General features: G+C 39.2%; 1 protein-coding gene across 3 annotated transcripts; it reads right to left on the bottom strand.

Moving 5' to 3' along the window:
* Positions 1–953: 953 nt before the first annotated feature.
* Positions 954–24,516, bottom strand: cfap65 (cilia and flagella associated protein 65). 3 transcript variants are annotated; one of them, XM_057852838.1, is made up of 36 exons: positions 24,385–24,516; positions 23,786–23,868; positions 21,553–21,728; positions 21,383–21,485; positions 21,135–21,301; positions 20,768–20,976; positions 20,547–20,683; positions 19,237–19,462; positions 19,085–19,167; positions 18,899–18,982; positions 18,628–18,804; positions 18,290–18,525; positions 18,035–18,191; positions 16,241–16,372; positions 15,903–16,160; positions 15,662–15,801; positions 15,483–15,567; positions 15,263–15,409; positions 15,025–15,190; positions 13,229–13,357; positions 12,944–13,157; positions 11,459–11,587; positions 11,216–11,306; positions 11,056–11,135; positions 10,902–10,968; positions 10,720–10,830; positions 10,336–10,527; positions 10,093–10,236; positions 7,104–7,229; positions 6,895–7,011; positions 6,678–6,812; positions 6,543–6,593; positions 6,262–6,446; positions 1,922–2,050; positions 1,451–1,795; positions 954–1,332 (listed from the first exon to the last, which is right to left on the bottom strand). In XM_057852838.1, the coding sequence occupies exons 2-36, from the start codon at positions 23,864–23,866 to the stop codon at positions 1,212–1,214; spliced, it is 5,130 nt and encodes a 1,709-aa protein (XP_057708821.1). In that variant the 5' UTR covers positions 23,867–23,868; positions 24,385–24,516; the 3' UTR covers positions 954–1,211. The 3 variants fall into 3 exon arrangements, with proteins under 3 accessions (XP_057708821.1, XP_057708819.1, XP_057708820.1); XM_057852836.1 differs by having other exon boundaries at positions 18,899–19,167; XM_057852837.1 differs by having other exon boundaries at positions 18,899–19,167; positions 21,553–21,725.
* Positions 24,517–24,839: the final 323 nt, after the last annotated feature.

The raw sequence follows: 24,839 nt of genomic DNA, 5'->3' as shown, positions 1-24,839 counted from the left end.
GTAGCGAATGGAGCCTCGTTAGACGAAGTTAAACCTCTTTGACAGCCAGAAATCTTGCTTGTTTGTTGGTGACCAAATACTTATTTTCCACTGTAATTTGGAAATAAATTCTTTAAAAATCAAACAATGTGATTGTCTGTTTTTTTCCCCCATTCTGTCTCTCATGGTTGAGGTTTACATGTTGACAATTACAGGCCTCTCTAATCTTTTCAAGTAGGAGAAATGCACAATTGGTGGTTGACTTAATACTTATTTGCCCCACTGTATATCTGACATTGAGATTTGCTGGTGGAACATTGGGTATCATTATTATGGGCTCTATAATGAAAAGTCCAATGAGTGTTAAATGACATTTTAAACAATACCCCAAGAAATTGCATGGGGATGCTTTGCTGTCTCAGCCACGGGTCACTTTCGGAAGATTATCGGTCAATTCCTGTGATAATTTTTGAATCATTTTCTGGTCACTTCCTTGTTAACTCATATTTGAGTGCCATTTAAATAGCAACCAATGAGTGCTCACCGAAATCTAAACTCATAGTTGTTGTTTTTTTGCACAATTTGTTGTTGCTTTAGTGAGGTTTTTATGTGATATTTTGGTATTTTCTCTCAATTTTTGTGTTTTTTGCAGTTATTGTGGGTTTGCCCTTTTTTTTGCATTGAAATTAGGACATTTCTGAGTCACTGATCTCGATTTGGGGGCTTTTTTTCCATATTGAAAATGAATGCCACAATTGGAAATAAACGGTAATGTTTTTATCAAATTTTGGTGACACCATAGGTTTTTGGCAAAAACTGCCTACTTTTGTGCCCCTTGATTTTGATCAAATGATAAATGAGCAAGTACCGATGTAAACATTGCAAACCAGTAACGTCACAATGAAGGGCAGCATTGTTGGCTCCAAATGGCATGAAATGTAAACACATGCACACGTACTAGTACATTTTAACCGGTAGCACACTTTTAAAAAATGATGAAAAATGTTTATTTACTATATGTACAACAATTACTATTTAAAAGAACAACATCTCATGTAATACATTTTTTCACGGATTTCAATAAAATACATTATTGAACTACATTTGCAAACCTAACTGCAATGGCCAGTACCAAAACAACCAATTCTGCAGATACTTGCTGGATTTTGGCCAATAGGGCCTATATATCACATGAGGAGACATGTTCAGACCAATTATGGTCAAATTTATATTTAACTTGTTTGTGTTTGCTGTTCTGCTGGTGGCGAGGCCTCAGAATCAGCTGTTGTTGGTATGCTTTGGATTGTCTCTTTGTCTTCCTTCTTGACTTTGGCCACGGATTGCCTCTTAGATCTAAAGGAAGAGACATTCTCTTTACATTTAAATTTAGGTAAAGATGACTGTGAAAACTGGGATCTGTTGTAAATGATGACAATTCTCTTAATATAGCTGTGACATTGTGTGTGCTCACCTAGATGAAATAGTTGGTGAGGACATGCTGAACTGCTCCATGAGGTCCCAATCCCCTCTGACAACCTCCACCATCAAATTCTGGATTGTGTTAAGTAAAATGTCATTGAAGACGCCCACCGGTATGTGTTCAACCCGTGGTGGAATTTTCAGCTTCATGCTCGAGCTGCCCGCCATTCCCACGCTGTCAGCGCGAACGTGAAGTTCAGGATTTGTCTCCACCAATGGAATTAGAGGTTGGGGTACTGGTGCCGGAGCCGAGAAGATGACTTTAGGCTTGTAGAAGAGGGGTTTGGATGCTATAGTAAGCAGAGATTGAGTGAAGGCATCATCATCCAGTACGCTCCTAAATAGAATGAAATGGAGAAGCACATATATTTTGAATTGTAAGGATAAAAAAAAAACACACACACAGGATGGATGTTACTGATCACCAGGATTTATCGTACTTGTCCCTCAATGAATGTGTTACCTGAGCAGAGAGGTGATAACATGCTCAAGGAACTTTCGCTCAGGGCCGAGTGTCTGCGACGGTCGGCCCTCTTGAAGAAGTGTCTCGGACAACATTTTAGGTCTCAAAGGCTTGACGGTTTGGAAGCACCTTTAGGACAAACCACAGATACAATTAATTCCAGGATATTCCAGAATTAATAGAATGCTTATTCGCAATAAAACAGTACTGGTGGAGTGCTTAGGCTGTTCTTATTTTGTATGTTTGACATTTTCTTTCACTTCACTCATATCCAGTGTTGCTAATCTTATTTTTAAAAAAGAAATTAGTTACAGTTACAAATTACTTCTCCTAAAAATTAAATGAGTTAGTAACTCAGTTACCTCATTGTAAGAGTAATTAGTTTCTCAGCAAAGTAACTGACGTTACTTTTCATGTTCTACATGTTATTACATTATACATTCTATAACATCTTTCACAAAAAAGATTATAAATTTCGCCTATGTTACATAACGGTATACAAACTTTAACTTTCAAATGCTGTGAGGAAAAAAAGCCTTTTTGTTTTTCCTGTTGTACTGTACCCGCAGTGAACCGTGACCCCCGTACCAAGGTATGTACTGAACCATGACTTGTATCTCACACCCTTAAAATACATATACAGTGTATCACAAAAGTGAGTACACCCCTCGCATTTCTGCAGATATTTAAGTATATCTTTTCATGGGACAACACTGAAAAAATGACACTTTGACACAATGAAAAGTACTCTGTGTGCAGCTTATATAATAGACTTAATTTATTTTTCCCTCAAAATAACTCAAAATATAGCCATTAATATATAAACCCCTGGCAGCAAAAGTGAGTACACCCCTTAGAAACTACGTTCATCCCTAAAAGTCCAAATTGAGTACTGCTTGCCATTTTCCCTCCAAAATGTCATGTGACTCGTTACAGGAGTGCTGTCAGCTTTGCTGCAGAGATTGAAGAGGTGGGGTCAGCCTGTTAGTGCTCAGACCATACGCCGCACACTACATCAAATTGGTGTGCATGGCTGTCACCCCAGGAGGAAGCCTCTTCTGAAGACGGTACACAAGAAAGCCCGCCCGTCTCATCAGACCATAGGACATGGTTCCAGTAATCCATGTGCTTTTTTTGACGTGTCTTCAGCAAACTGTTTCCGGGCTTTCTTGTGTACCGTCTTCAGAAGAGGCTTCCTCCCGGGGTGACAGCCATGCACATCAATTTGATGTAGAGTGCGGCATATGGTCTGAACACTAACAGGCTGACCCCCCACCTCTTCAATCTGTGCAGCAATGCTGACAGCACTCCTGTAACGAGTCACATGACATTTTGGAGGGAAAATGACAAGCAGTACTCAGTTTGGACATTTAGGGATGTACGTATTTTCTAAGGGGTGTACTGACTTCTGTTGCCAGGGGTTTAGATACTAATGGCTATATTTTCAGTTATTTTGAGGGGAAAATAAATAACTCTATTATACAGTGCCTTGCAAAAGTATTCGGCCCCCTTGAACCTTGCAACCTTTCGCCACATTTCAGGCTTCAAACATAAAGATACAAAATTTTAATTTTTTGTCAAGAATCAACAACAAGTGGGACACAATCGTGAAGCGGAACAAAATTTATTGGATAATTTAAACTTTTTTAACAAATAAAAAACTGAAAAGTGGGGCGTGCAATTTTATTCGGCCCCCTTGCGTTAATACTTTGTAGCGCCACCTTTTGCTCCAATTACAGCTGCAAGTCGCTTGTGGTATGTTTCTATCAGTTTTGCACATCGAGAGACTGACATTCTTGCCCATTCTTCCTTGCAAAACAGCTCGAGCTCAGTGTGGTTGGATGGAGAGTGTTTGTGAACAGCAGTCTTCAGCTCTTTCCACAGATTCTCAATTGGATTCAGGTCTGGACTTTGACTTGGCCATTCTAACACCTGGATACGTTTATTTTTGAACCATTCCATTGTAGATTTGGCTTTATGTTTTGGATCATTGTCCTGTTGAAAGATAAATCTCCGTCCCAGTCTCAGGTCTTGTGCAGATACCAACAGGTTTTCTCCCAGAATGTTCCTGTATTTGGCTGCATCCATCTTCCCGTCAATTTTAACCATCTTCCCTGTCCCTGCTGAAGAAAAGCAGGCCCAAACCATGATGCTGCCACCACCATGTTTGACAGTGAGGATGGTGTGTTCAGGGTGATGAGCTGTGTTGCTTTTACGCCAAACATATCGTTTTGCATTGTGGCCAAAAAGTTCAATTTTGGTTTCATCTGACCAGAGCACCTTCTTCCACACGTTTGGTGTGTCTCCCAGGTGGCTTGTGGCAAACTTTAAACGAGACTTTTTATGGATATCTTTGAGAAATGGCTTTCTTCTTGCCACTCTTCCATAAAGGCCAGATTTGTGCAGTGTACGACTGATTGTTGTCCTATGGACAGACTCTCCCACCTCAGCTGTATATCTCTGCACTTCATCCAGAGTGATCATGGGCCTCTTGGCTGCATCTCTGATCAGTTTTCTCCTTGTTTGAGAAGAAAGTTTGGAAGGACGGCCGGGTCTTGGTAGATTTGCAGTGGTCTGATGCTCATTCCATTTCAATATGATGGCTTGCACAGTGCTCCTTGAGATGTTTAAAGCTTGGGAAATCTTTTTGTATCCAAATCCGGCTTTCAACTTCTCCACAACAGTATCTCGGACCTGCCTGGTGTGTTCCTTGGTTTTCATAATGCTCTCTGCACTTTAAACAGAACCCTGAGACTATCACAGAGCAGGTGCATTTATACGGAGACTTGATTACACACAGGTGGATTCTATTTATCATCATCGGTCATTTAGGACAACATTGGATCATTCAGAGATCCTCACTGAACTTCTGTAGTGAGTTTGCTGCACTGAAAGTAAAGGGGCCGAATAATATTGCACGCCCCACTTTTCAGTTTTTTATTTGTTAAAAAAGTTTAAATTATCCAATAAATGTTGTTCCACTTCACGATTTTGTCCCATTTGTTGTTGATTCTTGACAAAAAAATTAAATTTCATATCTTTATGTTTGAAGCCTGAAATGTGGCGAAAGGTTGCAAGATTCAAGGGGGCCGAATACTTTTGCAAGGCACTGTATAAGCTGCACACCGACTACTTTTCATTGTGTCAAAGTGTCATTTTGTTAGTGTTGTCCCATGAAAAGATACACTTAAATATCTGCAGAAATGCGACGTGTGTACTCACCTTTGTGATACGCTGTATATATTGATACATTTTTAAATATGCAGGTGAGGCTCTGAATCTCTTGCCTCCCCTATCTTGGCTCTAGTTGTTTTGATTAAAGGTTAATGGGTATGCCATTCAAGAAACGTTAAGGGCAAGTGACTATTTTTACTAATAATAATAAAAGGAATTATCATACATTGTAGCGTCTACAAGGACAATGCCAACTTGGTGATGATAATGCACACTCAGCAGGACAACAGTACATTATTTTCAATTAATTGTACCCATCTGGACGCCACGAACTGCATGTTTAATAAAAAAAGTTGCCCGAGATTTTAAGATGATGCTCCCCGCGCTAAATGCTACTGCTAATGAGAACGCGAATGCTATGCTAACGCTTCGAGCCACCTAGCCAATCATCATCGAGTTAGCAACGGCGTCACCACCCCCTTCCTTCCTGCTCTTTCTTGCTGTGATATCTCCCAAGCAGCTGTGATAAAATCAAACAACCTGCACCTCATTCAACCGAATTGTAGTAACACTTTCCTCAGTGTTGTTTTGGTCAACGATGACGATAACGAAAATATTTCATCAACGAACCCTTTTTTGATGATGGTGACGGGGTGATAACAAGCTAAAAACATTGGGGGACTAAAACAAAACGAGTCAAATTCCAGTTTTAAATAGTTGGAAACTTGTATTGATTTATTTTTGTAGTAATTTTTAAAAAATTTTACAGATGAAAACATTTTTAGTAAAAGTCGAATAAAAAAAAAGACGAAATTTGTCTTGAGTTTTTGTCAACGAAAAAAAAAAACACATTGAGAGACGACTAAAATATGACTACGACTAATAAGTATTTTCATCCAAAAGACGAAGACTAAAATTAAAAGGGCTGCCAAAAATAAAACTGGCGCCCCTTCAGATCCTCAGTAAAGCTAACGGCGTTGCAAAGATGGGAAAATTAAATAATTAGATTACTCACTACTGAAAAAAATAACGCTCTAACGCCACCATTAACAACACTTCTCATATCTGATGCTTGCTTGTAATACGAATTTCAACTTACAACAAAAAAATAAAAATAAAATGCCTAAGCCACAGCTTGCAGGTTTGGCAAAGGCTCCAGGTGTTACCTATAGTGATTATTGAAGTTGTCAGGGAAGTATCGGAGGTATTCTTGTGACCGATAGGAGCGCGCCTTCAATTCAAGGTGTAGCAGCGTAGGTCGAGGCGGTGTGGGACGTTTGCCTAATTTTACAGCCTCATTCTGAGCCCTCTGCTCTGCCCGTGCGATCTTGCTACAAATAGGTGGAAGAGTCTGTAAAGGAAAAGAGGGAATAATTAAAAAAAAAAAAAAAAACACTATTTACATGTCCATCTAAATGGGGAAAAAATGCTTGACTTAATCAGTCACCTTGTATTTGCCTAGTGATGATCCTTTAGTTTGAGGGGGAATGATAGGCTTCTATGTTGAAAGAGAATAGAGATTTTCACAGTGTTATTAGCGTGACATCTTTTTTTGGAGGATGCAGTGCTTATGAGGTAAGACCTTATCAGTCACAAATTTTGGGCTTTCAGCAAGGTCTCTCTCAGTGATGGTGAATTCATTCCGCTGCTGCTCTCGCTCCTGCTCCCACTGCTGCAGAGCGTCTGAATATTGAACTAGTGCGGCTTGCTGAGTCAGCTGGAAACAACAGAATACAGGGGTCTTTACCCAGTACTTTTACTGCTTTTCAAAACATGGGAGAAGTAGGCCCTTAAGAAACCTGACAAATGATGTCTAGATGATAAATAGCTGGGTAGTCAGTTGGCGTGAAAGTCAGCACACAAGAGATGCTTTCTCCAGGACGGGCAAGGCCTCGTTTAGGCTGGATCCGGATCACCTTACACACATGGGATCCATATGAATATCTCACAAATATCATCATCACTTTGCGTGTAGTTGTACTATGGTACAACTTCAGTTCTTCCTCACCTGGGTCAAGCACCACTTGAAGAAGATTTCTTTTGCTGACATGTTAGTAAGGAAGAAGATTCTTGAAGATTGGGAGCACACAGGGATTTCACCCAGCGACATACTGTCCACAGACAGAAATGCAAACTGTACACACAAAAACACATTACACTTTATAAGGTACTCATTGAACTCATTGGCTGCCGTTGATGGTGCTCGATGTCCAGTCAATTTTGACTGGGGGAGTCAATCCCAGTCAAAATAGATTGGACGACTGGCAACGTCATTGAGACTGAAACATGAGCATTCATAGTCAGTTTAAAGAATTGGATGTCTATAGTAGTCAATGACAGGCAATGAGGTAAATACTAACAAATTAAAAAGATATATCCGTATACAGTACATATATAGTATATACAGGCGTTGGAAGAAATAATAGAAACACCTTAAGAAAAATCAATAAAAACTATTTTAATATGGTGTAGGTCCGCATTGCTGCAATTACAACCGCAATTCTCCGAGGTATTGATTCATACAACTTGTTAATTGTTTCCAAATGAATTTTAGGCCATTCTTCATTTAGAATACCCTCTCTTTTAGAGACGATGGAGTTGGAAATCGACGTCTTAATTGAATCTCTAAAACTGACCATAATTGCTCAATAATGTTGAGGTCTGGGGATTGTGCCGGCCATACAAGATGCTCAACTTCATTAGAATGTTCCTCATGCCATTCTTTAAAGGGAACCTCGGACTTAAAGTCTTGTAGGATCTAATAAGCCACAACTGTTGTCTTTTACTAAAATATGTTATTAGAAACACATAAAATATTGCCATTGATTTTAAAATCTATAATATTTAGTACATGTTTTGACCTACGGAGGGTGCCATATTTTTATACCTGCAATGGACGCTCGGGGTGATGACGTTGATTCTCACTGTCACTCAACGAATACTAAGGGGTTACTGTAATTCCTTCTACGCGGCGAGACATCCAACACATGCGCTGATCAGTTAAAAGCGGTGAGTACTTAAGTATTTGTGTTTTTATTGAGTCTTTCATTACCTTTTCATTGCCTTAAACTTCAGTTTGGATGTGTTTCCCTCTTATACAAGGACTGTGTTTTCTTGTGGTAGCTTTAAAGCAGATTATTGATCTGTTGACCACATTAGTCACGTGGCATATTTAAACCACCCTTATTTGATATTATTACGTTTATTAAGTATTTTCTTAAGGCATCTTTAGTATGTGCTGTCTGTGTGCATCCAAACAAAACAAGCTGAAAGCGCGCGATAATACTTTTGGTGTCAAATTCGCTTCTTGTAGACGATTCGCCGCTGTAGCACATTTTGGCAGAAAGCAGTTTTTTTTTTCCTACACTTGTCTCGTCTCATCCCATCTTTCCTGTTCATTTTGCTTTTGCTGCTAATTTCGTGAAATACCAACAGTGTTGTCATGCTCATTAATGTTCTTCAAGGGTTCAAATTGAAAAGGTTGAACAGCTAGAGTTTTTTAGAGTGTTATTGGGGACCATAACCAGACTATATATTTGATTCATTTTATTGTGTCTAATTTTGTTTTTATTAAAATTTTATATATACACATTATAAATACTGATTAAAAATAGAGATTTGGCGTCCACATACTGGACTGTCTCAGAAAATTAGAATACACAATATTCTAATTTTTTGAGACAGTCCTGTATATATACACAGGACTGTCTCAAAAAATTAGAATATTGTGTATTCTAATTTCCTGAGACAGTCCTGTATATATACACAAAATTAGAATATTGTGTATTCTAATTTCCTGAGACAGTCCTGTATATATACACAGGACTGTCTCAAAAAATTAGAATATTGTGTATTCTAATTTCCTGAGACAGTCCAGTATGTGGACATCACATTTATTGTCATGTCGCCAGGTCTTTACAGGGTTAAGGTTATTCATTCATTCCAAAAATAGTCAATATAAAATTAACTCCCTGTCTGCTATTGATAGAGACGGATGAACCAGAGTTGCTTTAAAAATGAACTGTTTTTACTTAGATTATAAAGTGACAATGGCACACCATTTACACCTTGAAAATAAGGACACACAGTAAGTAGGAGGACAGTTAGTAAAAATTTAAAATAATTTATTTTTTGTTTGTTCCGAGGGATCAATAAATGCTCTCAGTTTAAAGAATTGGAATTTTTCGTCAATGATTTGGGCTTTAAAGGGTTTTAATTTGGTCTGAAATAGTCCACTAATAACTTTCAATTTGAAAATTAGAGAAAAAAAAACAACATATTTTTGGACATACTGTATGTGTTTCCCCTTTCAGCAGTGACTAGTGTATACAGCGTATCACAAATGTGAGTACACCCCTCGCATTTCTGCAGATATTTAAGTATATCTTTTCATGGGACAACACTGACAAAATGACACTTTGACACAATGAAAAGTAATCTGTTTGCAGCTTATATAATAGAGTTAATTTATTTTCCCCTCAAAATAAAAATATAGCCAATAATATCTAATATATCTAATATCTATCTATCCACTGGAAACAAAAGTGAGTACACCCCTTTGAAAAAAAAAGTACATCCCTTAATGTCCAAATTGAGTACTGCTTGTCATTTTCCCTCCAAAATGTCATGTGGCTCGTTACAGGAGTGCTGTCAGCATTGCTGCAGAGATTGAAGAGGTGGAGGGTCAGCCTGTTAGTGCTCAGACCATGCGCCGCACTCTACATCAAATTGGAGGAAGGAGGAAGCCTCTTCTGAAGACGGTACACAAGAAAGCCCGCCCGTCTCATCAGACTATAGGACATGGTTCCAGTAATCCATGTGCTTTGTTGACATGTCTTCAGCAAACTGTTTGCGGGCTTTCGTGTGTACCTTATATACTTAAAACATCTGCAGAAATGCGAGGGGTGTACTCACTTTTGTGATGCACTGTACACAAGCTACATGAACACACTAAAACAAGTATGCCCAATGCTTTATTGCAGTTTCCCTACTCTCACCTGCTGGGGAAGGGGTATCCTCCGTACGCGGGGTAGAGGTTCGGCATGATTGATTTGGAACACATCCGTTTGAGTACCAAAGCCGCAGGCGTCAAACCTCACCACTGTTGTATCGCCATGTCGGATGTGAATAGGAACGTCCATCTGGTAAAAAAAATGAATCCCCTTTGCTTATAACTAAAGAACAGCCAACAGTGTAGGAGTACAGTATTAAAAAGTACTATATTAGGACTTTGTGTATACATAGTGCATTTTGGCCTCCAGTGGAGAGAAAATAAATTCCAGCTTTGCCATCATCCCAGGGAGGACGACTCCAACCGGGTTGAGGCAACACAAAAGCGGCTGATTGAAATTGTGCTCTTGTAGCTGCGACAGCACTTCTGCGTCTACTTCGTAATGGACAGGAACATCACCGCCATTGTAAAGGTCGTACGTCTGTAGAAGCAACAGAGACCAAAACGGCAGAAATGTGTAGAGCGGTGGTGCAAGCAATGAACTTTGTATTTATGAAGACCATAGTGAAAAACTATTTAACTCGAAATTGCAAATGATCGCGGCCAGACCTCGCAATAAAAATGGATTGAACATCTATCGCAGTCAATGGCAGTGAATGAGTTAAAGACCAACCTGCACTGGAGGAGTTAAACCCCCTATCATTATAGGAGTGAAAACATGATGCTTGGATAAAAAATACAGATGTGGTGTCTGTGGTTCCACTGTCACCCCATGGAAGTGCAGCTGGTGGACAATAAATTGACAATCTGCGTTAGTTTATTACTTACTGTAAATGTTATCGAGATGAAATTTACCAAAATCTCTCTGCCATGTGAGATTTTCAATATGATTGGCAACTTATGTGTCCCAGCAACAACATGGCTGTAAAAGACGCAGCATTTTATTAACAAGTAGCATACATGACATTCTGGCTAACACGAAAAGGCATTTTGAAAATTACTGCCTGACCTGTAGCTGATCTGTACTGACTTCTGCTGGCCAGAAAGCAAAGTTCCTGACAGGGGAGAAACACTGAAAAGGTCCACCACCTATCAGGAATGTAATTTTCAATTTAGTAATGCAAATAAATATTCTACACTGTATGGTGTGAAGAATAATTATGGTATGCCTGCATCTGCTCGAGCTCATTGTGACATATCTCTTCACCCTGGCTCCATTGCTTGAAGTCCACCTGCTGGTCGTCTGGAAACAAGATTGTCCTAAATTTAAAGAAGAAGCTAATCAAAAATCGAAAAATGTGATTAAAAAAACAAAAACACTCACACACAGACAAATGATGGTTTACACATTTAGTACATTTTTATTTTATTTTGCAGGTCGTACAGATCTTGACTTCGGCTTTTCAACTCACCACTCAACAGGGATGCTACCAGGGTTGTAAAACACTAGTGTAAAAGTAGAAGTTTCTGAATTCAGGGGAGATGCACTGAAGTTAAAATCCAGCATGGCTTTGATTAAGGTTGTTGGGTACGTGCGCATACTAGAGACAGAAATAAGAACACATTTACCGGCAAATCCAATTCATATTGTTATAACATTCAAACTTTATGAATCATCCATCAAAATACAAGTTGCTTTTTCTGAGGCTACGCCTACACTAGGACAGATAATGGCCTTAAACCTGCATTGTATGTAGTTGGACTATACGGCATGTCGGCTACACTAGTATGCCTATTATCTGGATTAGTTGTTAGACGGATAATTTAGGCGGGTAATATTACCCGCTGCCTAATATGGACTGCTGTCTCCGTACAACAATTGGATAGTAAGAAAGTGACGTCATGCCGTCGCCATTTTTAGTGCGGCATGACGGCATCGTAAACAATGGAGGCGGACGATCACGACGTGGCATTCCCCCTCCTGTTTTCTTTTCCACACATTTGTCTTGAACCTTCAAACTACGTCTCAACAATATGCTTCAATTCAGTGCCCATTTGCGGTCCTCCCATCGTTGATGACGAGGAGATGAGTTTTTTTTTTTTTTTACAGAGCTTGTCTCTCGCGCTCCAGGCCTGGCCCCTGCCAACTCAATACTGATCGAACATATGTATATAAAAATGCGTAGAGGGAAATTAAACCTCGAAAAGTGACCTGCGTAGTATCCCCAGTCAAAGAGGCGCGCGATCAGTTTTTTCCATGACATTTCTGCCAGTCAAAACTGTTGCCACTTTCAGGATCGTGTGGTACTCCCAGTCAAAGAGGCGCGCGATCAGTTTTTTTCCATGACATTTCTGCCAGTCAAAACTGTCGCCACTTCCAGGATCGCCACTGTTATGCACAAGCACTCCTGGTTGCAGCTTCCAGGAAATATATGCAGCGCCACACCATATGCTTCTATTTTTTATTTTCCAAGTGGTGAAAGCACACCTGAGCATCGATTATAACATCCCAAGTAATGATGTCAGGCTTTCGTTGTTTTCTAAAGATTTATTTCAATCATAACTCGGCGACTGCTCGTGAAAGCCCAGCGTGCTCTCCCTTCACTCTCACTCCTGGCTGATGAGTTTAACTGCGTTCACGAAAAAACAGTGATCACAAAATAATGACAGTCTAGAAGGTATAGTAATTTCGAAATTTCCCCCATGCTAGTAGAGTTTCTGGTTCAGAGTTAAACCGCAAGGGCGATGGCGTAACATATAAGGCTGCTCCTTTCTATGCATGCGTAGTTTGCGCAAATGCAGACATACCTTTAATAAGCGGGGGGGGGGGGGGGGGGGGGGGGGTCAAACGCACCTTAAACGTAAGTGTGAACAGGTATAAAAATTGTCGGCAAAATACCCTGGAGATAATTATCTGTCCTAGTGAAGACGTAGCCTTAATATAGCCTGTGCTTTACCTATGCTGACTTGGGCTTCTGTAAGTGTGCTCCACAGGGGCAGGTATGGAAAGTAGCTGTGCATTGAGGCTGTCCACTGAGAGGAGCTCCCATACATACGTCTTGCTGAGCCAAGCCGCGCCACCACCACTGCTCACGTCGGTCACCTGCATTGTGGGGAACACACCCTTGCCGTGTACTTCACACAGTGATTGGAGAGGAGACAACAGTTCGCCTGGGACAGATAATGAGAGTAAATGACCTGAAGACGATTGCTTCAATGAGGCGTGTATTTTTTGTATTCACCAATAAAACTCAATGTCTGGTAGCTGATGGTCCACTTGTACTGGGATTGTCGATCTGGTTTGAATGAAGCTCGGAGCGTGAATGTTGAGCGGGCCGCCACGGTTCCGCCCTCGCAATCAAGTTGTAGGGCTAGTCAAATCTGACAGTTAGTTTCTTTCTCAGTTCTACTCTACGCACTCACAACACGACGACAAACATACTGTATAGGTTTTACTGCACTGGTACTAAGGTGGGTTTTCGTAATCATCATAGCTTTAATAAATTTGTCCAGGAATTACCATATTGGCCCAAGTTTTCAAGACTCAAGTTTGAAAAAAGACTTTTTGAACACCAAATTAATTTTTATACAGAAAATAATTACAGTACATCCGAAACAAATGATTATAACAATATATTTGACAGAAAAATGATTTTATTTTGGCTCATTCAAACTTTAATATCTGAACCTTTAAATATGTAAACTAAAGTGCAATCACATTCGTAAATGAATGGCTTCTGGTTTTTGAAATGTAAATAAACCAATCTATTGTGATAAAACAACAAAATTGCAATAACTGCATTAACCATCAAAGTGAAGGCTAACTGTAACTGTAGTCTTGAAACAAATCTGAGTAAGGAAAAACATTGTAATAAAATAATGCAAACTGGTTAAACTAAATAGAGTAGCTGAGATCTGTCATGACAGAACATCGCTTCAATGATATCTGGCGCCATCTAGCGTCGTGAATGGGGAGAGTAGCTGAGATCTGTCATGACAGAACATCGCTCCATTGATATCTGGCGCCATCTAGCGTCGTGAATGGGTATAATGTCTAGTGTCGAATATAAGACGACCCCCTCTTTTTCAGTGTTATTTCAATGCAAAAAACACCGTCTTAAATTCGGGCCAATACGGTATATCATTTCTACGATAAGGTATCTTTGTTATTTTTGGTATACCAGCGACATTTTGTGTCAGACATTAAAATTAAAAGCTCTTCTACTAGTTAAGTATTATTTCCTTTAGTGCCGTACGAGTACCATAAGTGATATTAGGGGTTTCGGGGTTGACCGTTCATAAAAGTCGCCACTCAAGCTGTTGTTCTTCTCCATCTCGTGTCTGTTTTTTTTTTTTGTATCAGGGCAAATTAATTTTGACTGGCACGGATTTTGAGATTGTTTTCCCTGTATTTTTCAAACACTGTGAGAGTATTCTGGGACCCAGCTCCTTAATGGCCTCTCGAGCCGAACGAAATCCTCCGTGCAATCAGGTTCGATTATTTGCGTGACGTGTTCTAAACGAGCAACGTCACATGTGCGTCGGAAGTCATCTCCACAACAGAGATGTTCCAATCCACGGTAAAATCAGTTTTAAATTACCAAAAACACATCGACACAAGTCATTGACAACAGTCTGTCTCGCGCTAGCCATGTTGAATAAACTCAAATAAAGTTTCTTGTCGCTTTACCAACGTCACGTCCGCACATCGCTGATTGGTCCACTCCGCTGTCGGTTTGCTGTGGCTTGCTCGTAACGGTACACCTTTTTCTTTTACAGTATTTGGATGCAGTCTTATGCTACGTTACAGTGAAATACAACAATAAATACTAAATACAGTAAATTATAGGGGTTAACATTTCTGATAAACACTTAGGTCCCTTAGTTTTTCAAAGTTGATTACTAGTATGGCACTCAGTGAGTTGAGAAATTTTTGAGGTGGTAAATTGAGATTACATGATGCATTATTTTGATATACGTAGATTGGATACATTTTATGAGATTTTGCTCAGTAAAGGTGGGGAAAACTATACTATACCAACTGTTGGAGGTTGAAGGTCCTGATGAAATTGCTCATATTGTAGTATCTGTTCAACTGAGACAGTGAAGGAGATGGAACATGTACTGTTATTCACCAGAGGAACATCAACTGACTGAGAATGTCCAACCAGGGTGTCTCCCATGTCTATGAAGTCTTTAAGCGCCTGGTTAAGAAATGCAGATTTATCCATCAATCCAATGTTCTGTGAAACTGATGGTTATACAAATTGTCAAACCTGTATAGAGCCTTTTGTGCCTTTCCCCACTATTTTTAGAGTTAGAATAGATTTATTACAATCGCGGTCCTGGATTGGCCAGAAGGTGAGTATAGGTTCAAGTATGTATGTTTTCTCTTCCATTGGCTTGAAGGTCCATGTTTGCTTCTGTGACGTCAAAGTAAACCAATGTACATCTCACATGATAACACAGTTCTAACAAAACAAAAAAAAATCTTACCGCACTCTCATTGGCTTGCATTTCGCCATCTTCTGGTTCAACTGAGATAATCTCTTGGTCTGACCAACGAATGTTCCATTTGAAGCTATGACACCAGAGTCGGGAGCAAAAGGCGTCAAAGTACATGATTATTAAAAAGAAATACAGAGAGAAACAGAATACACTGCAGAGAAACTAACCCTAGAGGTATGCGGCAGACGTTCCTGATGAGGTGGGTCTGCTGAGTGGGTGAACCTACAGAAGTATCTTGGAAATATAAAGTATCGCCGCCCATGAGTGACACACAGCTCTTTTCCAATAAGCTAAAAACAGTAATTTCCTACGGCACACAAGAAACAAATAACACAAGCTTTGTGGGTGAGTGTTTATGTACAACAAGATGAAAAAGCAAGTACAGACTCCTTTTACTCTTGAGTTTACCTTTGTGTATTTGTCAAAATTGAGATGAAGGCATAGGTTAATTCCCTCTTGCGGAAGGTCTTCTTTAGGAGTTGTTATGATAGTGAGGATTTGATGTTTACCAGGCAGGACCAAGCCACACCTCGGCACTAATGACACAGATGCTTCCAAGGCCGGGTCCAAGCAGTCATTTAGGTTTCGACAGAAAGTGAGGGGTTGCGTTCCGGTATTGGTGAGCAGCAAAGTCTGATAGGATCGAACACTGAGGCCTGCGAACACCTAGACATGTGAAATGGCATACTCTCAAAACACCAAACTTTTTTCTTACGGTACATAATATTGTTCAGTGTCACGCTCACCACTGTATTTGGCTCAAGAGAGCAATGCGGGTAGAAGTGGTCTTTGCCATTCTCAAAAGAGTGGCCAATGACTCGAACAATGACACACCAGGGTGTACATATCTGTTCGTCATCTTCATAAGATTCATTTTGCTGCGCAGGGAGGAAAAGGAGAGACAGATATAATACATTAGAACAGGGGTGTCCAACTTATCTTTGACATGGGCCACGTCATGGTTATCATTTCCTTAGCAGGGCCATTGTATCTACCAACAAGGGCTGGCACGATGAATCAACAAAGAATTGATGATGAAATGAATCAACAACTAATTTGAAAGCCAATGAATCGTTTAGAGACTGTTGACCTAACCGAAATGGTCCTCAATTTGAACTCATCACTGCCTTTGACAGCAATAAACATCAATTCCATTTTAACTGGGATTGCTGGCATTGGATGATCATGTTTCAGTGCCAGTGACAGCGATAAACTTCCAATCCATTTGGATCGTTTAATTGTTGCCAGCCCTTTCAGTGCAATTGGACTGGATTTATATTGCCATCAATGGTAGCAAATGATCATTTGCGAAATGAAATTAAAGCTGTTTGAACAGTATGAATTTCTTGTTTCCGTAGTTGCAGAGTTGTAAATGGTCATTTAGAACAAGTTACAGTGTGGTGGAATGTAAAAACAGTTCATTTTTAAGTAAGTCTGGTTTCTCTATTTTCATCAATGGCAGCCAACGAGTGAACTGTAAATATTGTCTCATTAATTTGTTGGTCTTTTTTTTCAATTTGTTTACATTTTTCCGATTAAAAATTACATTTACCCCTTTCAATCACTTAACTTATAGTCTTATAGACACCCCCACCCCCATTCTCCTCTTTCACTGGCCAATTGGCCCCCACATGGTGTAAACCGGAAATACATCTCGCTGACGATAGCACCAGCATATTAGTAACTAGTTTAGATGTTCAATGTATTTCTTGTTGTTGTTTGTGTATGTGTTTCTTTTCTTTCTTCTCTTGTATTTCTTTTCTTCTGTCCCCCCATAATCCCTTCCTGTTCGCTGCTTTGTCATAATAAAAAGGTATTTTGAAGGATCACAATGGGAGTATGTCAGACTCTCCATGTGAAACATTAAAACTGTTCAGAATCCGGGCACTTAGACTTCCATTCTCTGTGTCAAACAGCTGAAACAGGACAGGTTTAAAAAAAAATAATAATAAATTTAAAAAAAAATAAAAATAAAATAAAAATTACATTTGAGAAAAACTGCAAACATTCTCTTTTTAAATGTAGTTTTTAAAAAATGTTTTTGTTAGTCATTTAGAAAAAGGAAGAATCGTGTATATGTATTTTTAAATTATTTTTGCTTTTATTCATTGCTTTTTATTTATTTACATTTTCAAACAACCAAATTGTTGGGTGGGTGTATTAAATTTATTTTCAAATAATATAAAAAACAGTAAATATTGCCTTTTTATTGTTCATTTTTAGAAAGTGTGTTTTTATTCATTTATTTAAAAAATAAATAAAAATTATTCTTTAATCGCTGTAGCCCTCTATCTTTCATTGAGGACTACAGAAATTTTATCGAAATTTCATTTCAATGAAAAACATGAATGCACATTACGTTCTTTCGCAGGCCACACAAAATAATGTGGTTTGACACCAGTGCATCAAAACATACTGGGAACGATCATGTTTAAGTGCCATCTAGTGAATGAGTTAATATCACGGAGTTTACCTATAAACAAAATGTAACATTCTTGAAACATAGTTACAGTATATGAGACAAGCAAAAAATGATTTACTTCTTTAATAGCCATGCACTCAAGCTGAGCTGCATGCAGTGTATTTAGTTCCTTTGGTTTGTATGTCACTCTGAATGAGGTGGACTTCAGTGGTGACAGGTCACGTGTTGAAGGAGAGATGGAAAATGGAGAGTGTGACGAATTGGTCCACACCAGGCTGGAGCAGAAAAAAATAAAATGATATTTTTACTAAAAAAAAAACAAAAAAAGTTCAGTTCAAGTCAATTCTGTATTCAGAGAGATGGGGAACTTTACGTGACTTTGACAGGAGAGTGATTGGTGATGGCCACACCCTGGGATGGTGGACATGGAGTGGACAAGGATGAGAAGGATGATTTGATGTGAATAAACAGCAGCTCACTTGGTGTCACCGACACACGTGTGCATGGGGTAGACGAACTGGGTGTATCCATCTCCGCTGAGACAGTTTGTTCAATGTCTTCCCTGGAAGTCATTGACCGCAAACTCGAGCTTTCTTGCCTACTTGCCTTCTACAAAATAACAGCATAAATAATGCCTGAGCAAAGCAATTTATACACTATATTAAAAAATTACAATTTAAATGGTTGGTAACCAGGCACTAAAACATTTACCTCATTCACAGATACGCAGAATGCTTGTGGATCTAATTGTGTGCTGTAGTTTGGTAGCAGAACGCTAAAGATATCTGACTGATCCTCTTCGGCGTCCTCCAAATGTTCTGGTCTGAGTACAGCTGGTTTGTGGAGATCTGAGTGACAGGTTCCAATTAGGTTGAGGAACAAAGGCTCCTATGAAAGGAAAAAAAAAGATGGCTTTGGGTTCAAGTAGCAGCTTTGCTGCACTCTATTATAGTCAAGTCAATACTGCACACTAGTTCCTTACCCCGTGCAGTATCAAACAAGGCACACTTCTGTAATGGGCAATAGGTACAGTGGGGTGGTAGATGATTGTCAACGTTACACAGCCCTTTGGGGGTATAGTGCCACAATGTGGTTGGATGCTGAACACACTGTGTCCAGCACAGTCAAGGTCCCATTGATAGGTGGCACGAATGGATGAAGAACTGACCATAAAGATAGTCTGCGACACTGTGGCTCCCACTTCAACACAGCCAAAGTCAACCACCGATGAAGAAAAAGACAGCTTGGGACCTAGTAAAATATTTTCAAAGTAAAATTAACCAGCACAAATTCTTATTTAATTGCACATGCGTGTCATACCTGCACAGTTTCCAATGAGCTTAAGCACTGTTTTGTTGAGGGCCCCTCTGCATTCTAAAGTCAAATACTCAACAGAGACGGAATCAGCAATAGTAGGGGCAAAGCTGACTTTCGCTGAAATGCTAGTGCCTGAGGCGACTTTACCGCTGCTGACATCACAGACAAAGTCAGACCCCAACAAGGGCACACCTCCAGGGAGTCGGGCAAGGGAGAAAGACGCAGCGACCTTGAAGACAATCCGGACAAGTGAAAATATTGCTTTTATTTTTTAGTTTTCTTTTCCTACATTCATTTGTATACAACTTAAATTTAGCTATTTAGTAAAAGATATTTATTTTCCAATTTAATCAAAATTAAGTAATTGTTCTTTATCTAAATTTCAACTGCACTTTTCAAACTTGTTTACAATAATGTAAAGCAAAATGTCTTCCTTTCTGAACATTTTTGATGAGTCGCTACGCTCTCTTAATGATAGTCATGGTGTTGGTTGTATTTTTGGAGGTGTTATTTGACACCACTGGCATTTACCACTAAATATAATGTAAATAGTCACTAGAGTTGTCACTCATTCAAAAGTGAAATAACTGTCAATGCCAGCCAATGGATCAACGCTAAAGTACGCTTATTAACAAACGGGATTCCCATAAAAATGGGGACACTATGCAAATAACGTACCGTACGAATGCTATTTTTAAACCGGGACGTCGCCATCTAACCCGGAAGTGGGTCAACATAGACACGTCCCCGCATACAACTCGTGTTATTACTCCTTTTTTCTGCCAGTAATCTTTCAAAAAAGGACATGCCGAGAAAACACTGCTGCTATGGAACTTGTAGAAACGATTCTAGACATTACTACATATAAAGGATGCTTTCTTCATGCGTTTCCCGAAGCCAAAAACTCGGAGGAAAAAATGTGAAGTTTAATGCCAGGAAGGTGAAGCCATTCACTTTTGAATGCAGTAAACATTTTGTTGAAGGCTATGGTCCTACAGAGGACGAAGAGGTAAGCCATTTTGATTAACATTTTTATGTTCTTCCACATCTCTACCAGTGAATATGGCACCTTGCAACAATTGCTAACGTCATGAATATTAATGAGCAAAAGTGACGTGTTGCTTGCAGTACGCCATTGTGACAAAACAATTTATGTCGTGTCTAAATTTTTGGGAGTTCAGTTTGTGAAACAATGGAAAAATGAGTAAACGGATAACACCTGTGCACCCAGGATAGATATTGATACAAATCAGAAATAACCATTAAATCCAAATTTGTGCTAGTTCCAGTGATGTGAATGCAGGATTACTTACATGAGAGGGATTATAGATCTCAAAACATTTTTCTAAACTTTGTCCAACTGCGACAGAACCAAAGTTCAGCACAGGACCGTCGTCTTGTAACTCGGCTTTAGAATATGGGTTTCTCAATTGAAGACAAGGGTACTTGGCTTTAAGGAAAAGCAAATAAGAAGAGAATGATTTTACTGGTTGATACTTAGTACTTGTCTGTGTTTTAAAAAGAGTTACAGTACCCACTCCCTGAAGAAGCACTGTAGCGCAACAGTCAATTTTCTCTCCTTCCTCTCCAAAATGACAAAAGGCGTGTTTGTTGTACCACAGCGCATGCTTAGGATGGAACAGGAACATGAGCTGAATCTCCTGGCTGGGCTTTAGCACACCTTCCTCTGGACTCACTTGAAAAGGTTCAGGACACTCCCATTCAAAGTAAGTGTGGAGTTTGCTAAGAGAGAGACACATTGTACCGAAAAGTCAAAAGTCCAGTATAATAATTTTTAAGTCAGTGTATAAAAAAAGAAGAAAAAAGTAGCACAATTAAGTCCATTTTAAAAATGTTTTTCAAAACGTAGACAGTGAAGTTTCTCTTCCACACCTCTTTACCTGAGATTCTTCAGTTGAAAAATCGCAGAAGTAGACTGATCTACCGCACAGATTGGAAGGAGCACAGTTTCTGGCACTTCTAGAGCCGGAGAGGGAACGACAGCCCTAAGGAATACTTGAAAGCTGCTGTCTTTACCCTGCAACTCAATGCTGTCCTCGTAGTTGCACTGTCCAACACACAACATAGTACGGTACACTGGAACCACAGCCAACTCTAATGTGTGTGAAAGATAGTCTTGAACCATTACCTTCCCTACAGGTCGAAAGGTGACTGGGATGGACAAGGTCGTCCCTGGGCTCACAGCGACGTTGCGGTAAGTGGAGACGCTGAAGAATTTGGTCAGTGGAGGTCTGAGAGGGAGCAAAAGAAGAATACATTTTTAAACTTGTTTGTTGACTTTAATTGACCACAACTGACCTTATATGAAGTTTCTGGAGCTTGAGGCCTACATTCTTTAATGTTAGAGACTTGGTGAATTCCCTGTCTTCATCCCAATCCTCCCAAAGCAGCTCAGGCTTCGTTTCCAATCCCAGGAAGCAGATTTTTGGACCGGGTGCACTCCGCTGGTGCTTTAGGTGGGTTACTGCACGCTGCTTAAGAGGAGGTAATGTAGAGGAAGAATAAAAAAGATAATTCGTGACATTCTTGAGACAGAAAAACTACACAAACAAATTAGTCATACCACAGAATTTCCTTTTCAAAGTCAAATAACTGACCGATTTTACTTTATGAAAATGGCACCTAATTGTCAATATAAAATTGTGGAATGTTTCTTGTGCATGATGCATGTTCGCTTGTTTGCAGTATCCTAAAACATGCAGTTCCGCTTCTTTGAGGTTGTTTGTCTTATACACTGCTGGCCAAAAGTATTGGCACCCCTGCAATTCTGTCAGATAATGCTCAATTTCTCCCAGAAAATGATTGCAATTACAAATGCTTCGGTAGTAATATCTTCATTTGTTTTACTTGCAATGAAAAAACACAAAAGAGAATGGGAGAAAAAAAAAATCATTATCATTTTACACAAAACACAAAAAATGGGCTTGGCACAAGTATTGGCACCTTTGAAAAATCATGTGAGGCTTCTCTAATTTGTGTAATTAACAGCAACTGTTTCTTACCAGTGGCACATGACAGCTGGTGGCAATAACAAAATCATACTTGCAGCCAGTTAAAATGGATTAAAGAATACTCAACCTCTGTCCTGTGTCCTTGTGTGTACCACATTGAGCATGGAGAAAAGAAAGAACACCAAAGAACTTTCTGAGGACTTGAGGAGCAAAATTGTGAGGAAGCATAGGCAATCTTAAGGCTACAAGTTCATCTCCAAAGACCTGAATGTTCCAGTGTTTACCGTGCGCAGTGTCATCAATAAGTGTAAAGCCCAAGGCACTGTGGCTAACCTCCACAGATGTGGACAGAAAAGAAAAATTGATGAGATTTCAACAAAAGATTGGTGGATAAAGAACCTCGACCAACATCCAAACAAGCTGTCCTGCAGTCTGAGGGTACAACAGTGTCAACCCGTACTATCCGTTGGCATCTGGATGAAAACGGACTTTATGGTAGGATACCCAGGAAGACCACTCTTCTGACCCAGAGACATAAAAAAGCCAGGCTGGATTTTGCCAAAACTTACCTGACAAAGCCAAAAACGTTTTGGAAGAATGTTCTCTGTTCAATTGAGACAAAGTAGAGCTTTTCAGGAAAAGGCATCAACATAAGAGTTTACAGGAAAAAAAAAAAAACGAAGCCTTAAAAGAAAAGAACACGGTCCCCGCAGTCAAACAAGGCGGAGGTTCCCTGATGTTTTGGGGTTGCTTTGCTGCCCCTGGCACTGGACTGCTTGACCGTGTGCATGGCATTATGAAGTCTGAAGACTACCAACAAATTTTGCAGCATAATGTAGGGCCCAGTGTGAGAAAGCTGGGCTCCCTCAGAGGTCATGGGTCTTCCAGCAGTGCAGTGACCAAAAACACACTTCATAAAGCACTAGAAAATGGTTTGAGAGAAAGCACTAGAGACTTCCAATGTGGCCAGGAATGAATCCCATAGAACACCTGTGGAGAGATCTGAAAATGGCAGTTTGGAGAAGGCACCCTTCAAATCTGAGGGACCTGGAGCAGTTGGCCAAAGATGAATGGTCTAAAATTCCAGCAGAGCATTGTAAGAAACTCAATGATGGATACCGGAAGCGGTTGTTAGCAGTTATTTTGTCTAAAGGTTGTGCTACCAAGTAATAGGCTGAGGGTGCCAATACTTTTGTCCAGCCCATTTTTGGAGTTTTGTGTAAAAATGATGATGATTTAATTTTTTTTTCATTCTCATTTGTGTTTTTTCATTGGAAACAAAATAAATATTGATATATATTATATGATTATATTACTGCCAAAGCATTTGTAATTGCAATCATTTTCTGGGAGAAATTGAGCATTATCTGACAGAATTGCAGGGGTGCCAATACTTTTGGCCAGCAGTGAATGTCCCTCTGCGATTTTCCAGCAACTACTCCTGGGTGTATCCCCTCATCTTGCCCAAAGTCAGCCAGGATAAACTCCCACTTGTTTACATGTGACCCGAATGAGGACTAGCCCGGTAGATGAATGCATGATTGACACACACAAAAAGTTAAAATCCCAAATGTGCTTACTTTAACATGATTTTCAATGAGAGAAGACTTCCAGAGTGCTTCTGATCCAAATGGCTTTGAACCCTCAGACTCAGCTAACATGGCTGAAGACAAGGAAGATCAAGTGTGTTATATAAAGGTCATATTTTCACAAAAGGTTAACTCAAATGTGATATTCTAACATAATTGTGATGTGATAATGCAACTCAAAATACTAAAAAGTCCGAAAAAACGTACAGAACAAATAAACCATACATTGACAGGTTTAAAAAGTTGATTTACAACAATAGTAAAAATCACAGGTCAGTCACAAAAATAATTCACGTTTAATATTATAACATATTGCAGTTTCAAACGAGCTAAGCACAAAGCTGGGAAAACACGACATCGTCACTAAATTAAAATGTCTAGCGTGAAAACAGCTAGCGAGCTAACTAGTTTGTTAGCATTCTTGATTATGGCTTATTTTAACGCACCAAACACTTATTTTAAATTACGTCTACATCCTACACATAGACGTTGTCTTACATTAAATTAAGTTTATTCATTGAAAGTACCATATCGTCGTGCTTCCAATTAACTAACAATTTAAACGATTTAATGTGAGAAAAAACGCTTACCTGCTTAAATTTTGACCATTTTCCGACAACAAGAATTTATTCCATTTGTGTTCGTTAAAAAGCGTATCGGGGAATCTGTAGTCCATTCGAGTGCTTGACAACGTGTTGTGTGTTGCTATGGTAACTATGGACTCCAAAGGAAGAAGTATGCAAACAGCGAAAGCATTTACAAAACTTGTAAATAAATAAATAAATAAATAAAATCAAATAAAAAATAAAGTTACATTAATCATGTTTGTTATGTCTCAATGGGATGTTTTTCAATTGAGCTTTATTTGTTGAGTGATTACATGCCCAAAAATGTAGAACACATAAATATATATTAAATTATAAACTTAAATTATTTTTGACAATCACATGCAATGAAAACTTTTTTTGTAAAGGAATACAAGAAAACAAAATTCATCATTTAGTGTGTGTGAAGTGTATGTTCATATTTTCAGCCATTTATATTG

The sequence above is a fragment of the Corythoichthys intestinalis genome, chromosome 12 (assembly GCF_030265065.1).
Source record: "Corythoichthys intestinalis isolate RoL2023-P3 chromosome 12, ASM3026506v1, whole genome shotgun sequence".
NCBI lineage: Eukaryota > Metazoa > Chordata > Actinopteri > Syngnathiformes > Syngnathidae > Corythoichthys > Corythoichthys intestinalis.
Note: the sequence above shows the minus strand (reverse complement) of the source record. Positions and strands in the feature narration are given on the sequence as shown.

Coding starts and splice junctions, on each gene's coding strand:
- cfap65 (XM_057852836.1), bottom strand. CDS start 23,866: ATGTTAGCTGAGTCTGAGGGTTCAAAGCCATTTGGATCAGAAGCACTC. Junction 18,192..18,289: donor CACTCTCCTGTCAAAGTCAC/GTAAAGTTCCCC, acceptor TTTCTGCTCCAG/CCTGGTGTGGACCAATTCGT. Junction 10,237..10,335: donor TGGAGGCCAAAATGCACTAT/GTATACACAAAG, acceptor TTTTTTTACCAG/ATGGACGTTCCTATTCACAT.